At 40.1% G+C, this 15,868-nt stretch overlaps 1 protein-coding gene across 5 annotated transcripts in view; it reads left to right on the plus strand.

Moving 5' to 3' along the window:
• The window catches only part of CARMIL1 (capping protein regulator and myosin 1 linker 1), a 197,505-nt gene that overhangs the window by 71,780 nt on the left and 109,857 nt on the right, over positions 1 to 15,868 (plus strand). For all 5 annotated transcript variants that reach the window (XM_076330120.1, XM_076330125.1, XM_076330123.1 and 2 more), the window contains exons 3-7: positions 6,323 to 6,373; positions 10,809 to 10,868; positions 13,118 to 13,239; positions 15,232 to 15,329; positions 15,688 to 15,758. In XM_076330120.1, coding sequence (XP_076186235.1) covers positions 6,323 to 6,373; positions 10,809 to 10,868; positions 13,118 to 13,239; positions 15,232 to 15,329; positions 15,688 to 15,758 — 402 coding nt within the window. The remainder of the gene's footprint in view (positions 1 to 6,322; positions 6,374 to 10,808; positions 10,869 to 13,117; positions 13,240 to 15,231; positions 15,330 to 15,687; positions 15,759 to 15,868) is intronic.

A 15,868-nucleotide genomic window follows, 5' to 3' on the forward strand; every position in this document is an offset into this window, starting at 1 on the left:
AGAAACTGCTCTGCATATTGGAACAGCTCTCCAATGGCTAAATAAGCCTTTCTATTAAAAGGGTCCTCTCTGACTTAGACTGAAAGGGAAATGTGAATGAAGCACTCTGTTGTGCCATCTTGTGGTGTCCCCTGTCATGTTCGGTAAATTAATTTGAAAGGTGCTTCTCTTCTCGTCTCTTGAAACACAGCAGATTTATTGCCAGCAGTTCTGATAGCTGACCCACTTTTTTGTAAAAACCCATTTCAACTAAAACCTGTTCTCCATACCATCCTTTGCTGTCTAGAAAATATGGAACATGGAGGGCCATACAGATCAGGCTTGAGTTTTTAATGCAGTACGATGGTAGTAAGGATCAGTGAAAACCTGTGCTCCGTACAGTGTGCTGGTGGCAGGGCAGGGGGCAGGCAGGCAGGCTCTCTGTCCATGGCTCCAGCAAGGAGACCTTGTTGAGGAAGCTGTGGCTGACTTCAGGGATGATCATAGAGAAACATGCAGCAGAGCAGTCCTTCGTGGGGATGGCTGAGGTCGTTACTTGCGCTGCAAAGCTTGCCCCCTGTCTTGGGCAGGAGAGAATCGTACTGGTGCAAATAACAGCTTCCCTTACTGATGAGGGTCTGCTCTGGGGTATGTTTTGCATAGGTCTTTGGCTGGCCACAAAGGCACTGACAACTTAGGTAAGCCTGGGAATGTGTTCAACTTGGCTAAGGTCAGCTGAGGGAGGGAGAAATTCTGGGTTTTGTGTGTGAATGCCAAGAACTGAATGGCACTAACCCTTTACTGAAGTATCTTCCCCAGCTACGAAACACTGCTTTAGTACTGATGGATAAATAAGTAGGCACTTGGAACATGAGTGAATAAGGTTTGTCAATGGTTTTATCATAGATGACACTTTTACAGTAGCCAAGACCAAATGATCAGAGTCAAATTCGACCTCAGACAACTGAGAGCACTGTGGGTGAAGGTGGTGGTGCTGCGAGCCCTTAGGTCGGGGCTGAACCGAGCCACTTTGCTGGTGTCAGCAGTCTGCCGAAACCCGCCGTATTGCCAAGTGATACCACCATTTCAGAAGCAGCATACATGTTCGTGTTGTGCCTGAGCTAATGAGCCCTCCAAAAAGACCTCCAGGATGTCAGCTAGCCTCTTTGTGTAGGGAGGTTCAGTGCTTTTAACAGAGACCGCCTTGCTCGAAACCAGCTCTAATATCTCTAACATGGTGCTGAAAGGGGCCTTTTATCTAATCGAACTCCAGTCGCTTCAGGATGGAGCATTTACAACATCAGGCATGCAACCCAGGAAATGAACTGTCAATCCTATAGGGACTGAGACAGACTGGTTGCTCTAACATGTATTGATTCATCCATATTTTAACAAAACAAAAACTGTATTAGTGCTGCTGCTTTACCTCACGTTATTATGTGTACATTAGATATTGAATCAGTAGTAGTAATGGAAAGCTTATGATAGAAATCATAAAGCAACTAAGTATGGAAACTTAAAAAAGAATGATGATTTTTGGAATAATAATGGTCATGAATAATGATAAAAGTAGGGATGGTAAAACTAAGAGGTATATAAAGAAAAGAGATTGTCTTCTGGGCTTCAAAGAATTCTCAAAATGATGGATATCTAAATAAGACAACCTGTCACAAATGCTTCTTTCCTCAAGTAAATGATAATAGAAGAGACTGAAGCAGTTTGAGGCTGACAAAATGGCAAATGCTGGGAGGAACAGAAACTATGGTGGAAGGAAAGGATCAGAAAGTATATTTTAAGAGGTAAAACTGCAACAGTTGATCAAAAAAGTACTAAGCTTTTTTTTTATATCTGTGTCAATCAGTTTTCAGCAAGAGAAAAAAATCCATCATTTTTTTGAGATTTGAGCAGAGGGAAGTTTCAAAACATCTGTGCTAGTGAGTGGAGCGAGCATCGTGCGACTTCCCGGGGCCCATAAAGTGCTGGCGTGGTTTCATTTTTTTTTTTTTTTTTAATTTTGTCGCAAAGACGTGTATGCTCACTCTGTTTTCCAGAACTCTTTATTCCTGGGCATTTTAAAAAGAGGGTAGGGGTTTTTAAAAGATTTCTTTCATTTGCTTGTGAATTTGAAACCAGTTTAAATATAGATAAGGTGACTTGAGTTGATGTGATCTGTCTTGCAAAATAGATGCAATTAGCACAGAGCTGTGTTGCTGAAATGATCTTCTCAAGACTGACTGCCATGTAGGGTGGCTGGGTTAACCCAGTGCAGCCCTGTTAATTTAATTTACAGTGCTAAAATGGGTAATAAGGCTAGGATTGAACAATAAATCACAAAATTCATCTGTATATTTATGTTTTGTTGATACACTTGCTGAGGATCTGTGTTCACATTAATTTTACTCACTGAAACAAATTATTTATTCTGGTAAATAGAAGATGACCTTGTAGGCCATGAGTCTCTGGAGGAATAATTTGCAGGGTATGTTTTTGGTGAACATTTCCAAATTAATTTCCAAATTTTAACTTGTTTCATGTAACTTGTGAGCAGTGTAGAGAGTGTAATGGAATTTAGAGTGATAAAAACATTAAGAAATCATCAACTCGGGTATCTGTGTGTGAGTAGGAGTCATTTAACATTCAAATGATAATCCTGTTTTGTGCTTGAAAAAAGGCAGAGTAGGAAGACAGACTGAAGCTACTGTAAACTAAATATAATTCTCCTTTATTGTCCCTTCCATGCAGCAGCAGCCAGGTTATGTATCTCCTACAAAATTTGCCTGGATGTGCTTGCTGCCTTCACGTCAGTCACTTGCAAACCTTTTGGCTTACAGGTGTGTTAAAGTGTGAATCCGCTCCTGACTCTCTTTCTTTACCCTGCATATGCTTATCTTTTGAAATGATCTTTTAACTTTATTAATGATTGAATACCACTTGTGACCAAACAAAATGGTTATGGAGGAATGGGATTGTGACTTGTTGAGCTGAACACGTGAATGTTTTCTTATCAGAAGATAAGGTAGGTTATACACCGTGCCTGTCTGACATTCCTGATGGGCTGTGAGCGAGGGAGCGCTTTGTTCAGAGTTGACCCTGGGTAGGGGTCTGCTCTTCCAAGTCTCTGGTCTTCAAAGTGACTTTGACCATGACACTCCTTCTCCTGTACTCAAGGTTCCCTGGGTGCAAAATAAGTATAACGGTGGCAGAATCTTCTCTGTAAGATGCTTGAGAACTGCTAGAGAGTAACTGGTGGCTACTTTTGCTTTTTAGTTTCTTTGTATGAAGAAATTAAAAACTCCAGGAAATCTGCCTATTCATAAAACCCAGCACTCCTGGATACTTCTGAAAGCCCTAGACAATTGTGCAATTAAGCACATACTCATTATTCGTGTCAGAGGAATGCAACAGAGACCTGGGACTTCCTTCACAAAAATAGCTCGGTGCTTAAAAGGGGACTTGAACAGTCAGTGTGAAAACACCTCCAGTGCCTCTGCCTTTGGTGCCAGCATCGTATTTCGCAAGGGAAGGAATAGAGCGATAGGTTGTTTTAATATATAATATATGTTTCTGTTGCCCTTGCAAGTACTACCACCATGCAGAATCCTATTGTCAGAGACATGGGTGAGCCGGTATCTTACTGGCCAGTATTTGTTTATGCGCTGCAGCCTTATCGAGGAGAAGGAGGTCACTGAAAACTGTTCACGTTTCACAGCTTATCCAACAAGTCTGAAGTTGATTTGGGATAGAGGCTACTGTGTTGCTAAACGTGAATAATGGTGATGTTAAAATGAAGATGTCGCATAAAATTTTGAAGAGATTGAAAAAAAAATCAGAAAGCAGTAAACTAAAGCTGATCCTGTCAAAGGTCACGATGCATACTCATGGATTTTAGCAGCTAAAATTGTGATAAATGCCAAGCCTCCTTTTGGCCAATTCTGCCATTGTAAAAAAAAAAAAAAAATCTAGTCCTGCTGTTGTCAAGATGGGACATTAGTTTTGCAGTAATAGTTGACCTTGTCTTCAATTGGCTTTATGTAAAAATCAAACTCCTACTTGTTTGAGACAGTCTCAACTGTGAAAACTGTAGAAACCTCAGTGTTATTGGATTAGAGGGCACAGGCTTTTTTGTACAATCTTACTGCTCAAGAGTAGTTTCTTTACCGGCGGAGTGGGGAGTATCATCTTACAGCAGTCCTCTCCTTTGTATGTAAATGCATCTTCTTAAGGTAAGTGGGTCCTTCAGCTTTGCTGGTTTTAGCAAGATCACTTTGGGAGCATTGGTACATCTACCACGAGAATATACACTGATGTGTGCTCTGTTGGAACATCCTTTTCCAACATAATTGTGTTACAGCCTTCTGGTTACCTGGTTTGCATTTAACTTTGTTATTTGGACTGCTTATGTGTACTGTAATCATGTTAAAGGGACCCTGTCAATGCTCATAAAGTAGCTTGAACCCATATATGCAGGCAAATGTTTTATAACAGGACTGTGACATGATTTTCCCATAACCAGCTGTCCCACTGTGGTGCCATACACACAAACACTGATCTCTCTAATGTTGTAGGCCACTACCTAGAAGGTAAATACGGAAAGCAGCTCTTTAAAAGCTGTCCTTTTCCCTGACTGTCTTGCTTCTGCACCCGAGATGTGACCAGAAGCAGATCAGGAGAAGCTGTTGCAGCTGCTCTACCTACTGCTCTGGAGGCATTTTGCTGGTGGTGCTGGTGCAGGGAGGGTGCCTGATGACCTACCCCTCTTCAGAGCTGGGCAGCTTGTTTGTGGGTGCGATGATGGGTAAGAGGGGCACTCTTCTTACTGACAGCGAAGCTTTTCTTGTGAGCCCACAGGGGTGTGACTGAGGGTGTGATCCTCCCCAGAGGCTCCCAGGAGAGTGAGGCGTACCTACTGTGGGTGGCTGCCCTGAGGAGGTGGGTGAGGGAGGGGAAAGAATCAAGGTTTTATTACTGTGAGAGGGAGCTGCTGTTGGGCTGGGCAAACTTTGGCTGTGCAGTGGTAAAACCCCTCGGGTTGACCCTTCCCCTTTCTTGGCGTGCCGGATTGCAGAAGACGTATTTGTGATAGGTGCAGCTGGGAGGAGGGAAGGAGAGACTATTTCTTCCCCATATGTGAGTGCAAGGGGACGAGGTGGGTCTGTCTGATGGCATGGACGTGCCAGCCGAGCGGCCGCGGTGGTGTGCCAGCCAGCGTAACGGGCCTTCATTGAAGGGGTGGGCCTTAGGGGAGGCAATGGTTTGTCTCTACATCTGTGATAACCAGAGCACTAGGTCTGATCACATCAACCCCGAAACAGTCTGCTAGTACAGCATTCGTGCTTTTAGGTTTTAGCAAGATGTGGTTCAGCTGAGATACCGAAGCTGAAATCCAATCTTCAAAGCATCTGAACGGTGTTCGGAGCTGGGTGCTGGGTTGCCTTCTCAGGCTGGTTCTCACTCTCTGAGCAAGGAATGCATTTTGTGTCAACCTGCTCACATGGAGATGGATACTTACCGAGCAGAACTGCGTTCAGGAGGTTCTCCATGTGCTGCAGAATTTTGATCCAGATGTTCAAATTAAGTTTGTTTCAGTTTTTTGTCTGGAAAAAGGTGGAGCCAGCAGTAGCTAATTCCATAGGCGGATAAGTAAAAAAGCAATACTCTGGTTTTGCAAAATGGGTCATCCCTTTTGCAAAGCATAAAATCTGTGGGTGGGATGTGCTACTGGAGATTGGCGAGGTACTTCTATATATCATTATATTTTGATTGGCAATAACATCGGCAATACTCGTTTCATTGTGTTTTCTCCCCAGAGTCACTAGTCTCACTAATCTAATTGCGTTTTTCCATTGTCCTTGCTGGAGAAGAAATGCAGGTGGTGTCAATGAGAAATCTTTGCATTATTACTCTAGAAATGCACCGTGTGTCCAAAAGAAAATGCTTGCTTATGGTCTCTTATATTACTAATATTATCATGTTTATCTTGCATATTTTTGTTACATTTAAGTACATCATATGTTCCTGGTAGGACTTCTTATCCTTACTTCTTTTTAAAATGTCACTAAGATTGCTATTAGATGTTTTTGAGAGATTGATTGAATAAATTTCTTCAGTTCGATGCTGTAGTAACTAGCTTATAGCTGATCAGATTGCAGCGGTTTCTTCACTATGCTCTACTGCATCTGAGCCCAGTTTTGCTTCCTTCAGTGTATGACAGCAAAGGGAATCGACAGTCACTCTACTAGAGGCTTTTTCCCTCTGGTTTCAGGATTTTCCTGGAAAAGAATCTTTAATAATATTCCTGATAAATTAAATATTTCTTACAAATTCTGTTCTTTTTTTTCAATAGGTGTTGGCATCATGTCGGGCATTTCTTTTAACATCTCGGATTCCCACCAAGGTAAAGCCACTGTGTTTCTATAAATATTCTGGTTTTTTAGATACAAATGTAAGTTGCATAAACTAAGTTGCATAAACTTAGCATATTTTATACTTGTGCATCTGTTTAAAAAAAACAAACAACTGAGGAATGGTATGTTGCATGGTGTTGAGCTGGAGTGGTACTTCCGTTAGTGTCTGCCTTAAATGGGTTTGTCAATTCATATATACTGTTTCAGAGGAATTTTAACTTCTAGAAGTGCAGGTGGATGAAAAATTATGTTGGAAGCACCAACTTGAACTGCGAGATGAGCCTGATGACCTTTGTAGTTGGACAGTTTATGTCCAAACAAGCTGATGGCATTATTCCCTCTAGTGTTTGTAGTGTCAAATAGGAATATATTTGATTTGGAGATAGAAATGATGTTGAGGTGTATTAAATTCTGCTGTTTTCTGATGATTTCTGTGGTTCATTTTGAAAAGCACCTTGCCAACCTGCCTTGCCAATGCCAGTGAATTATTTTTTCTATTCCTGTGATAATTCGTAATGATTGTTGTAGCAGAGAAAGATAATTTCCACGTGAATGAAAATTACTGATGTGGAAGAACATCTCTTGCCCAGCTTGGAATCAGTGAATGGGAATTTGGCATATGTTCTATTTTGTTGTGTTTTACACATGCATATGTGTGTGGGGGTGTGTAAGTATGTGTGTGGGGGTGTGTGTATGTATATATGCTTTATAGAAAAAACAGGATCAGTAAGTGGAACAATTGATACCGGGTTTTCCGTTATGGTCACTGGTAAATGTGACCATCCCTTACCTATAATTTGAAGATGCTGACTGACAGGTAGGATGACTAGTTTGAATTTCTGCTGAAATTTATTTCCCTCAGTTGATCACCCTGTCCCTGCAGCACGGATATCTTCGATTGGTTGTCTGTAGGCTTTTGGATCACTGCAGTTTGCAGCCTGTTTTTAAGACAGGGTTTGGTGGCTGGTTGCATGGAAACATAGTGCCCGTTGATGAACAGCTCAGACATGGGCGCAATGGCAGTATGATGGACAGGTGGTGATGGTGATCTTGTTAAATAATAGCAAAGCCATTGTAATTTGTCAAAAAGCTCTTGAAGGCTAGGGCTTGGTGTACTAAGGAATAGCTGTACTTCTAGTTTAGCATTACAGACACTTCTCAAAACTCCTTTTATTAAATAGATTTACCTAATTGAAAAACTCGTTTCTGTTTTCATGAAAATCTAGAATATGTATGCTGTACTAACAAAATTGTTACTTTAGTGATAACAAATGGAAGAAAGGTGATCAGAAGAAACTGTATCTGCTCATGGTTTATGTCAAAATTAAACTTTGTATATCTGAACAATTATTAGGATGGTTGAAAATGCATTTCTTTTCTAGAAGGATTAGTGAAACTTACTGGATTTTCTAAAGTCTGTACTATTTTCAAAAGCTGCTCGGAAGCTTTCTGAGCCCGAGAACTTCCATGTAACTGGCACACAGTAACTGCTAGCAAGACAGCTGAGAACATGCAGCAAAGATACTTTATTCCTCCAGGGACCTCTCACAAAATTGAGTATGCTGAGAGGCCAGTTCGGAGTGACTGTTATTACTACATCTGATTCCAAGCTTCGCTTTTTCTTGAACAATGCTGTTGAGATCTATCTACTAAACAAGGATCAAAGCTAAAAGAAATAAAGATGGATTAACTATAATATCAACTCACACAAATATCCTTAGAGCAAGGATATTACAATGACCACCTCGTAACTTTACACTCAGGTCCAATCAGTTCACTTCCACTAATCTAGATGGATTGATAGTAAGGAAGTGCTGTACTTAAAGCCTACTAATTCTTGCTGTGGTCTGTATAAAATGTAGTTGCAACGTTAGTAAATGTTAGATGCGTCATCAAGCCCACAGATAAGTGCATGAAATATTTGTGGGAGTGTAATTCAGGTTTGTGAACATATTTCTAGTGCCACCTTTCAGTAAATTTTGGTTGAAAAAATTGGAAACGGTGAAATTAGCTGGCTTGGTAACTGCAGGGTCCCTCATAGCCTTTTAAGAGGATTTTTAAAAAAGTACAATTTTAGGTAATAAATGAGATTATGCTTTTTAAAACTTTGTAAAAATTATTTCATAGTTTCAGGTAGATGATGTTTAGAATGTGTTCTATATTTTTGCTGCAAAGCAAGGACTATAAATCCATGTTTTTAAGTAGAAAAATGAACCAAAGATGAACTACAGAGATGTTGTCACATTTCCTGGTATTTGTTAACTCTAGTCAAGAGGATTTTTGCAGAATGAATTCTTGAGCCTGGATCTGTGTAAACTTTTCTCAAGAGTAGAAGGGTATTTTTGATTGTGTGTACATACATATATGTTTGCACATACAAAGTATGTTAGCAAAAGCAGAACCTTCAATCTGATAGGTAAATAATTTGCAAAATAGGAAGGATTTCAATCGTAGAAACTTTTCCCTAAAATTTCATTATGATTTAGGTAAACAAATGTTTTAGATCGTCTCATATGTTCGTTTAATTTGACTAGCACTGGAGAAAAAGAGCCTTTCACTTCTATATGTGTAGTCTGGCTTACTCCAGTAGCCAACAACAAGAGCTGCTATGGATTTTTTTTTTTTTTTTTTTCCTTTCTGGCCTGAATGAACTGCATGGGGCCATGTCCTGTCATCACAAAGATTGCCAGTCTTAGCTTAGAAATAAGGCATGGAAGAGGCTTGAAGAGAAGTTAATGTCTTTGGAAAAATGCAAGGTGATGGTGTGGGCACTGGGAAGATGACTGGTTCTGCCTCTCCTGCCTCGGCACCCCTGTGGTCTGAAGCTGCCTGTTTGCTGTAGGATGCTGCCCCTGCAGCAGAATAAGTGAAACGAAGCACGTGAAGACTCTTCAGAAACTTCAGAGTAAAGTTTGGTCACCAAGTTAGGTCTTTGGTGGAAGGTGGACTTTGCACAGAAATGGCTGAGGGGTGCTTGTATCTTCTGATGCTGTCAAATCATGAGGGCAACTGAAGAGAAAAGGATTCAGAAAATAGGCAACAAAGAACAAATAGACAGTAATAACATCTTCGGTCTCTGCAGCTGTGAGTGGATAATGTAGCTAAGTGCTTAAAAAAGGTCTTCTATTTCATTAAATCCCCCTAAATTTCAGTGTATTCTAAATCATAACTATTTCAACTGGAATTTTTTGGGCAGCTTCATCCTGTGGTAACACTGTTCATGACTACTTACAGATTTGCCAGTGAGACCTTCACGTTTAGGAGCTCTCCCTACTGTATTGCTGCTTTCTGGAAAACTTTTAGCTGGTTCTTATGGTTGGAAACTGGTACGTTCCTGACTTCTGTGCTGTTGCAGCCTTTCTGGAGAGGGAGTCTTGAGAGCTGCATCTGCGTTCTGAGCACCCCAGGAGTCGTTCAGGGTCGTCTTTTAAAAATATTGCCACAAATACAGAAATAGAATAATATGGTGTTTGCCAGTTAGCCTGGGAACACCCTGACTGTGAACCTAGAATAAGATAAAGTACAGGAAACTTTGTGCAATTCAGACAGACCGCTCAGTTACAATGGTTTTAATGATAAATAAAAGGAAATGACCATGTTAATGTCTTGCCCTGTAGTTATGATTCAGTCCAAGAAGTTTGTTTCTTTCTGCATATCTCAGCTGTCAAGATGTTTGTCTGCGTAGTTGTGAATTCAGATCTTAGCACACTCCCTGTAGCCCTAGATTTGTCCTTGGAGAAGAAGACTTTTCTGCCTTCTTCTAAGCTTCCATTTGGATTCAGTATGTTCACCCTTCTTCCCTGCCAATCCTGACTGTCGTCCAGATAACCCACTCAGGCAAAGCTAATGTATTATTTCCTCTCATACTTTTAGACATGCTAAAGCAGTCTCGAGCATTTATATATCTGTATCTATCTATCCATATATGGTATTTTTATTTATATATGTATATATAAAAAATTGTGTGTGCATGTCCCTTCAGCTTCTGTGCAGTAAAATTTTTCACATCTATGATCAGTGTAGCTAATGAAAGAGTAATATGTGATGCTGTAAGTATTGTAATTAATGATTATTCAGTCACAAGAGTACACATCAATAGGGTATTGTATAAACAATGCTTTTTATAGTAAAATTTTGTCATAAATTTTATTATAAGCTTATGTGCTTATAGCTTGCAGTAAAACGTCCAATGTGGTATTCCTATAACCTCTAATAACCATTTGAACCTGTAACAAGCAAATATAGGTGTTCTTTTAGTGTAAAACATGATCAGATAAGATATTAACAAATACTTAGTGTCAGTTACAGAAATTGATGTAAAATAACAGTAGCCTCGTTCAAGGTTTTCTTAACCTCATTGAAAAGCGTACGTGCTCTTAAAAGAAGATGTTTGCACTAATGTGGAATTTTCTTTTTTAACTACAGTTAGAACTAACTTTCAGCTACTTGGAAATCCAAGGAGTAACTTCCAGTAAACCAGGTCAGGTGAGTGTATTCTAGATAAAAGATACTTGTTTAGTCATTGCTAAATCTGTTCCAGTCACGGAGGTAATGCTCTAACATGCAGGTGTCCCCATCCGGTGAGCACACTGTACGTTTGCATTCTTACATTCATGGTGCTTTAAAGTCTTAACAATAATGATTAGAATTTAAAGAGTCAATTTTAGGAATGTGTTGTGCAGGTGGGATGATGATAAGAAATACATTTTTTTTCCTAGTTCAATATGGTACAAATTTTCATTTGTCTCGTAAGTGAATATTTTTTTCAGAGGTGGTAAAACAATGGTGGCTGGTATGTAATCATCGCCACGCAAGTTTGAATGGCTTCTGTGGTGTATTCTTTTATGGTGAAGCCAAAAGCTACTGCTTACATTGCAGGCAGAAATGGTTTGCTTCCAACTCTTCTTGGTGCCATTACTGAATAAAACACAAAATATATTTGACAGCAAGTTATGTGCCCAAAAAAAGTGAATGTCAAAGAGAAGGTGCTGAAAAGAAGAATGCCTTTAATACATTTTTCATTCAGAAGATGAACGTGTTGACAAGATTTGACAGTTCAGTTGTATCAAAGTCTTCATGTGTTTCATGTGTGTTTGGCTTTTAAAGAGCTTTTTAAAAATAGGAGCGTCTGACACTTTATTTGAACTCTGAAAAGCTCTTACTGTGTTTAACATGTCATCTTTTTAACCTGGCTTTTGAAGCTTTCCTTAAAGGAGAAAAAGAAAAAGGTCCAGATGTTTACTATTTTAATGGGGAGACATTTAGTAAATTCCGTGTATGTTTTTGTGGCTTTATTTAAGATACTAAAATGCCATGGTAGCTAATGCTAATTATTCCTGGAGGCATAGACAATCACTGTTGTAGCAGCGTTTACAAGGGATTTTCAGCAGCCTCACTTAGCATACCATTTTCCTAAAATATTTTTTAAGGTTTTGCATGTTTACATTCATTTGTGTTTTAAATGTGTAAGGCTTATAGCCAAAGGCAGGCAGAATCCTAGATTATTGCTTGCGGGGCAAATGGTATTGTTGCAGTTTTCCTGCAAACAGCATGTTATATCCGTGATACTTGAAGGACGTAGTCTTGTGCTAGGCGTCTCGCAGAAAGCCATGAAGAGCTTCCCACTGTAAGATAAGTGAACAAATGGACAGAGTAATATAGGGAAATGTTAATATGGCGATGATGCAAAACAGTAGTAACTTGCCCACTCACTCATTCATCTCCAGGGAGTGACAGCAACAGGTTCAGAAAGGAGTTGAATTGGTGGGAAAAGGTGTGAAGATTCTTAGTGTGCTTTTGGAATAATACAGCCTCTTTGAGAGTTATCCTGGTGATGACCCTAGACATGAACTGGGAAACAAAAGAGCCCTGGGAACCAGTTTCAATTAAAAACAATATTCTGTAGCATACTACCCAGTGTCCCCTCTCGTACTGTCTACTCTTCTTATTTAGTCCTAATGTTAGCTTCTTACTGTGTATGCACAGCTCCTCATCTAAAAGAGCTTGACTCAGGCTGTGCTAAATATTCACACTGGAGAAGACAAACATTACATTGCTTCCTGTGATGCAGCTGAAAGCAGCAGCAGACCTGATGTGTCAGTCATACAGTATTCTGATTTGATTCTGAACACTCAATATATTAACAGAGATGGGTTGCAAAAGGCTTTATTTTTCCCCCTCGCTGAAGCACGTATCCACCAGACAGCGGGACAGTTACATTAGCTGAGTTACTGCTTTATCTGAACCTAGACCATATATTGCCGTAACATTTTCTTAAACGGCATAGATCAAAGCATTAGAGCTTTTCCAGAGGATCACAGCCATTAAATACTTTTACTTTTTGTTGGAGGAAGCAGGCCCTGCTCGTTCAATAGTTTCCTCTCGGGCTGCGCTCGCTTCTCCTGGTGTTCTGGGATGTGTTTCAAAAGAGGACAATGCTGTGAAAAGTTCTTGGTTTTCAGAGTGTCAGCTGAGGTCAAGATCCTTTGAAACTTTTATTCCCGTGGGAAGCAGCAGGGCACAGTTAGGAAAAGCAAAGTTTGAGTACGGGGGTCTTGTACATTCAAGAACAACTTTCAGAAACTTTACCTGGAGCATTGTCGTGTCATGTCTTAAAGAATAACAGATTCCTACTGGCATGCAAAGCATTCAGCTGGCATTCAAAATGATCTGCTTTTTAAATGGACATGAATTACATGATACCCAGTTCCTGCCCTCATGCCTCTTATTTACAGTTGATTATGGAAACTGAGAAATGCAGCATCTCCATGAAGATGGCATCCTCGGAGGATGTGAACGAGGTGTTGGCGCACATTGGGACCTGCCTCAGGAAGATATTCCCTGGACTCTCGCCAGTGTAAGTGTCTTTTAGGGCACATCTAGCGGCAACAGATTGTGTGGAAAGGGTGACAAGCCACCAGTTTTTGTCTGCGGGTCTCCCCACCCTGACCTCAGAAATGTACTGGGTATGAGAAACACCTTGAGGCAAGCACTAAGCTTTTATGCAGGTATATGACAGAACCAGGAGGCAGTGCAGAGCACAGGTAGGCTCTGCATGCTCTGTAGGGTCAAAAGAGCTTTTGTTTTGAAGGGGCGATGCAGGTATTTTCAGTCTTAAGTTTTCATTTTACCTTATTGCCTCTCCAAACTCAGGTATAGCTTAGGTTCTGGCTTTTTGTTGTAATTTACTCCTTTCCCCATAAACAGCTGTGATATTCAGTGGGTTGTTTCATTTTGTTTTGTTTTTTCCCTAGAAGTAAAATCTGAATTGGGAGAGGAGGGAAAAGTTCTGTTTACTTGCAGCGTTTGTGAAATGATGCACATGATGGGGAGCCTTGTTCTTCAAAATTGAACCCTGGGCAGTCTTGTCATATACTTTCCATGGTGTAACTGGCTCCTTGGATCATACATCTCCTTCTCTGGCCTTTTTGCTCTGCTTCTTTATGCATTGTTCTTGCTTTTGGTTTGTTTTTTTTTCTTGTATCTGTGCCTCTGAATTTTATCATCTTGCAGCAATTCTCAGTAGTTTTTCTTAATTTTATTTTATTTCTTCTCTCTGTCCTTGCCTCATCTTCATCACTCTCTACCAGATCATGCAGCTTTACTATTACTCTCTTCAGCTCCTGGTTTTCAGCAATATTAGAGAAAGTGGACTGTGTAAAAGAATTTTCCAGGACACGTTGATCTTTCTAAGATCTTTTGTAACAGACATTAGATGTGAATGGTCAGGCTAAATTTACATGTTTTATTTTGGGTGCATGTCTTTATTACTCACCTTTCCTGTAGGTGGAGTAGGAAATCAAGTTCATAAACTCCGGCTAGCAGTTTCTTTTTTTTACTTCCAGTTTATCTCTGTGGCAGTATTATTAACTGCCTTAATGGAGATCAAGCTCTTCCTTCAAAAAGCACACATATGAGTGAATATTTGTGAGCAGGTTTGCCATAAAACCTCAGTAACAATGTGAGAAACATAGGCAAAAAGAGTCGAGTGAAGAGGGCTGCAAGGCTGTACATGTTTGTCTGGGCGTCTGTGAAGGCCTTGAGACCTATACATGTTTTCTCTGGGCTTTCTTGAGAACATTGCTGGAGCATTTGGTGTAGCTGTATGGAGAGCTTGGTTCCCAGAAAAGAAATCAAATTTCTCGCTCTCCTCTCAGATGGCATTACTTTCCAAAATGAAGGCATTGGAGTTATGCAGATCATATAAGACCAGAACAAGCAAAAAGGGGGAAAGAGGTTTCTCCCATTAGTATCTTTTATTAATTCTTTCCCTCTGTTTTATGGAATTCTGCAGTTTATGAGGCAGTCCTGTCATTCAGAAAAACAGATAGTTTCATTTCTTAAAAGGTAGGAAGGGATTGTGTTTTTGTTCAGGGGAGGAAGAACGCTACCAAATTACAAAGATAGGAGCTGGGTATCTAGAGTGCAGCCTAGAGGCCACATGTAGCTACTCAGCATGCTCTGTGGCTCTCTGCACCACAGTGCTTTTACTGCATAAAAGCACTGTATAAACAGCAGCAGTTTCAGGGTAACCAGTAATACCATGTCTCTCCCGTGTTTTGGGCATCCTTGTGTTAATTGAGGGCCACAAGTCTCCTTAGCTTGAGTGACCCTGCCATAGAAAAGGGCTCAGTTGCTCCAGTAGTCACAGGGTTAGTCATGAGAAAGAAAGAAGAGACAAATAAATGTTACTCCTGCTGGGCGGCATCACGGTAGAGAAGTAAGTTGTATTAAAGATGGTATTTCTTCTTATACACTCATTTAAAGTTGTACTTGAAATAAAGATTTATGAGTTTAAAAATACTTTCAAAGTCATGAATGATTTTTTTTCCCCCCTTTTTGCATCTAGGAGGATTCTGAAAAAAGTAACTATGGAGCCTTCAGAAAGACTGGCTAATCTCCAGGCCCTGTGGGACAGTCAGACAGTGGCAGAACTTGGTCCTTGTGGTGAGAATGAATTTAAAGGCTCAAATATAAAAAGGCTGGAATTGCAGTGTCAGGAAGTTTAATTCTATTTCTGGCAGAAGCTTGTAAAGATGTAATCAGTTTTAAGGTGTAATTAGTATGGAGCAGACTTCTGATTGGTAGGTGAAGGCACTATTTTAAGCTTTCTTGCAACCTGCCAGGCAAAGATAGGATAGTCTCAGTTTCTTTCAGCAGAACAATGGACAGCCTTCTGAGAGAAAAAGATAGTGAGTTTTGAAAGACTGGATCTTTAAGTATAAGTCCTAAAGTATCCTTTTAGATGTATGTTTGTTTGCTTGTTTTATTATGTATGTTAAATACGCTCTTGGGTTGTTTTTAGGAGGCTTTTCGCAGATGTATGCCTGTGTGTGTGATTGGCTTGGATTTCCCTATAGAGAAGAAGTACAGTGGGTAAGTACATGTCTTGTTCTGGAGCTCTTTTCAGCTAACTGTACAAATTATGAAAGAGCAGGTAAATCATAGTACTTGGAAAAAAACAACAGTTCTGTAAAGATGTATTT

Source organism: Aptenodytes patagonicus, chromosome 2, assembly GCF_965638725.1.
Source record: "Aptenodytes patagonicus chromosome 2, bAptPat1.pri.cur, whole genome shotgun sequence".
NCBI classification, from domain to species: domain Eukaryota; kingdom Metazoa; phylum Chordata; class Aves; order Sphenisciformes; family Spheniscidae; genus Aptenodytes; species Aptenodytes patagonicus.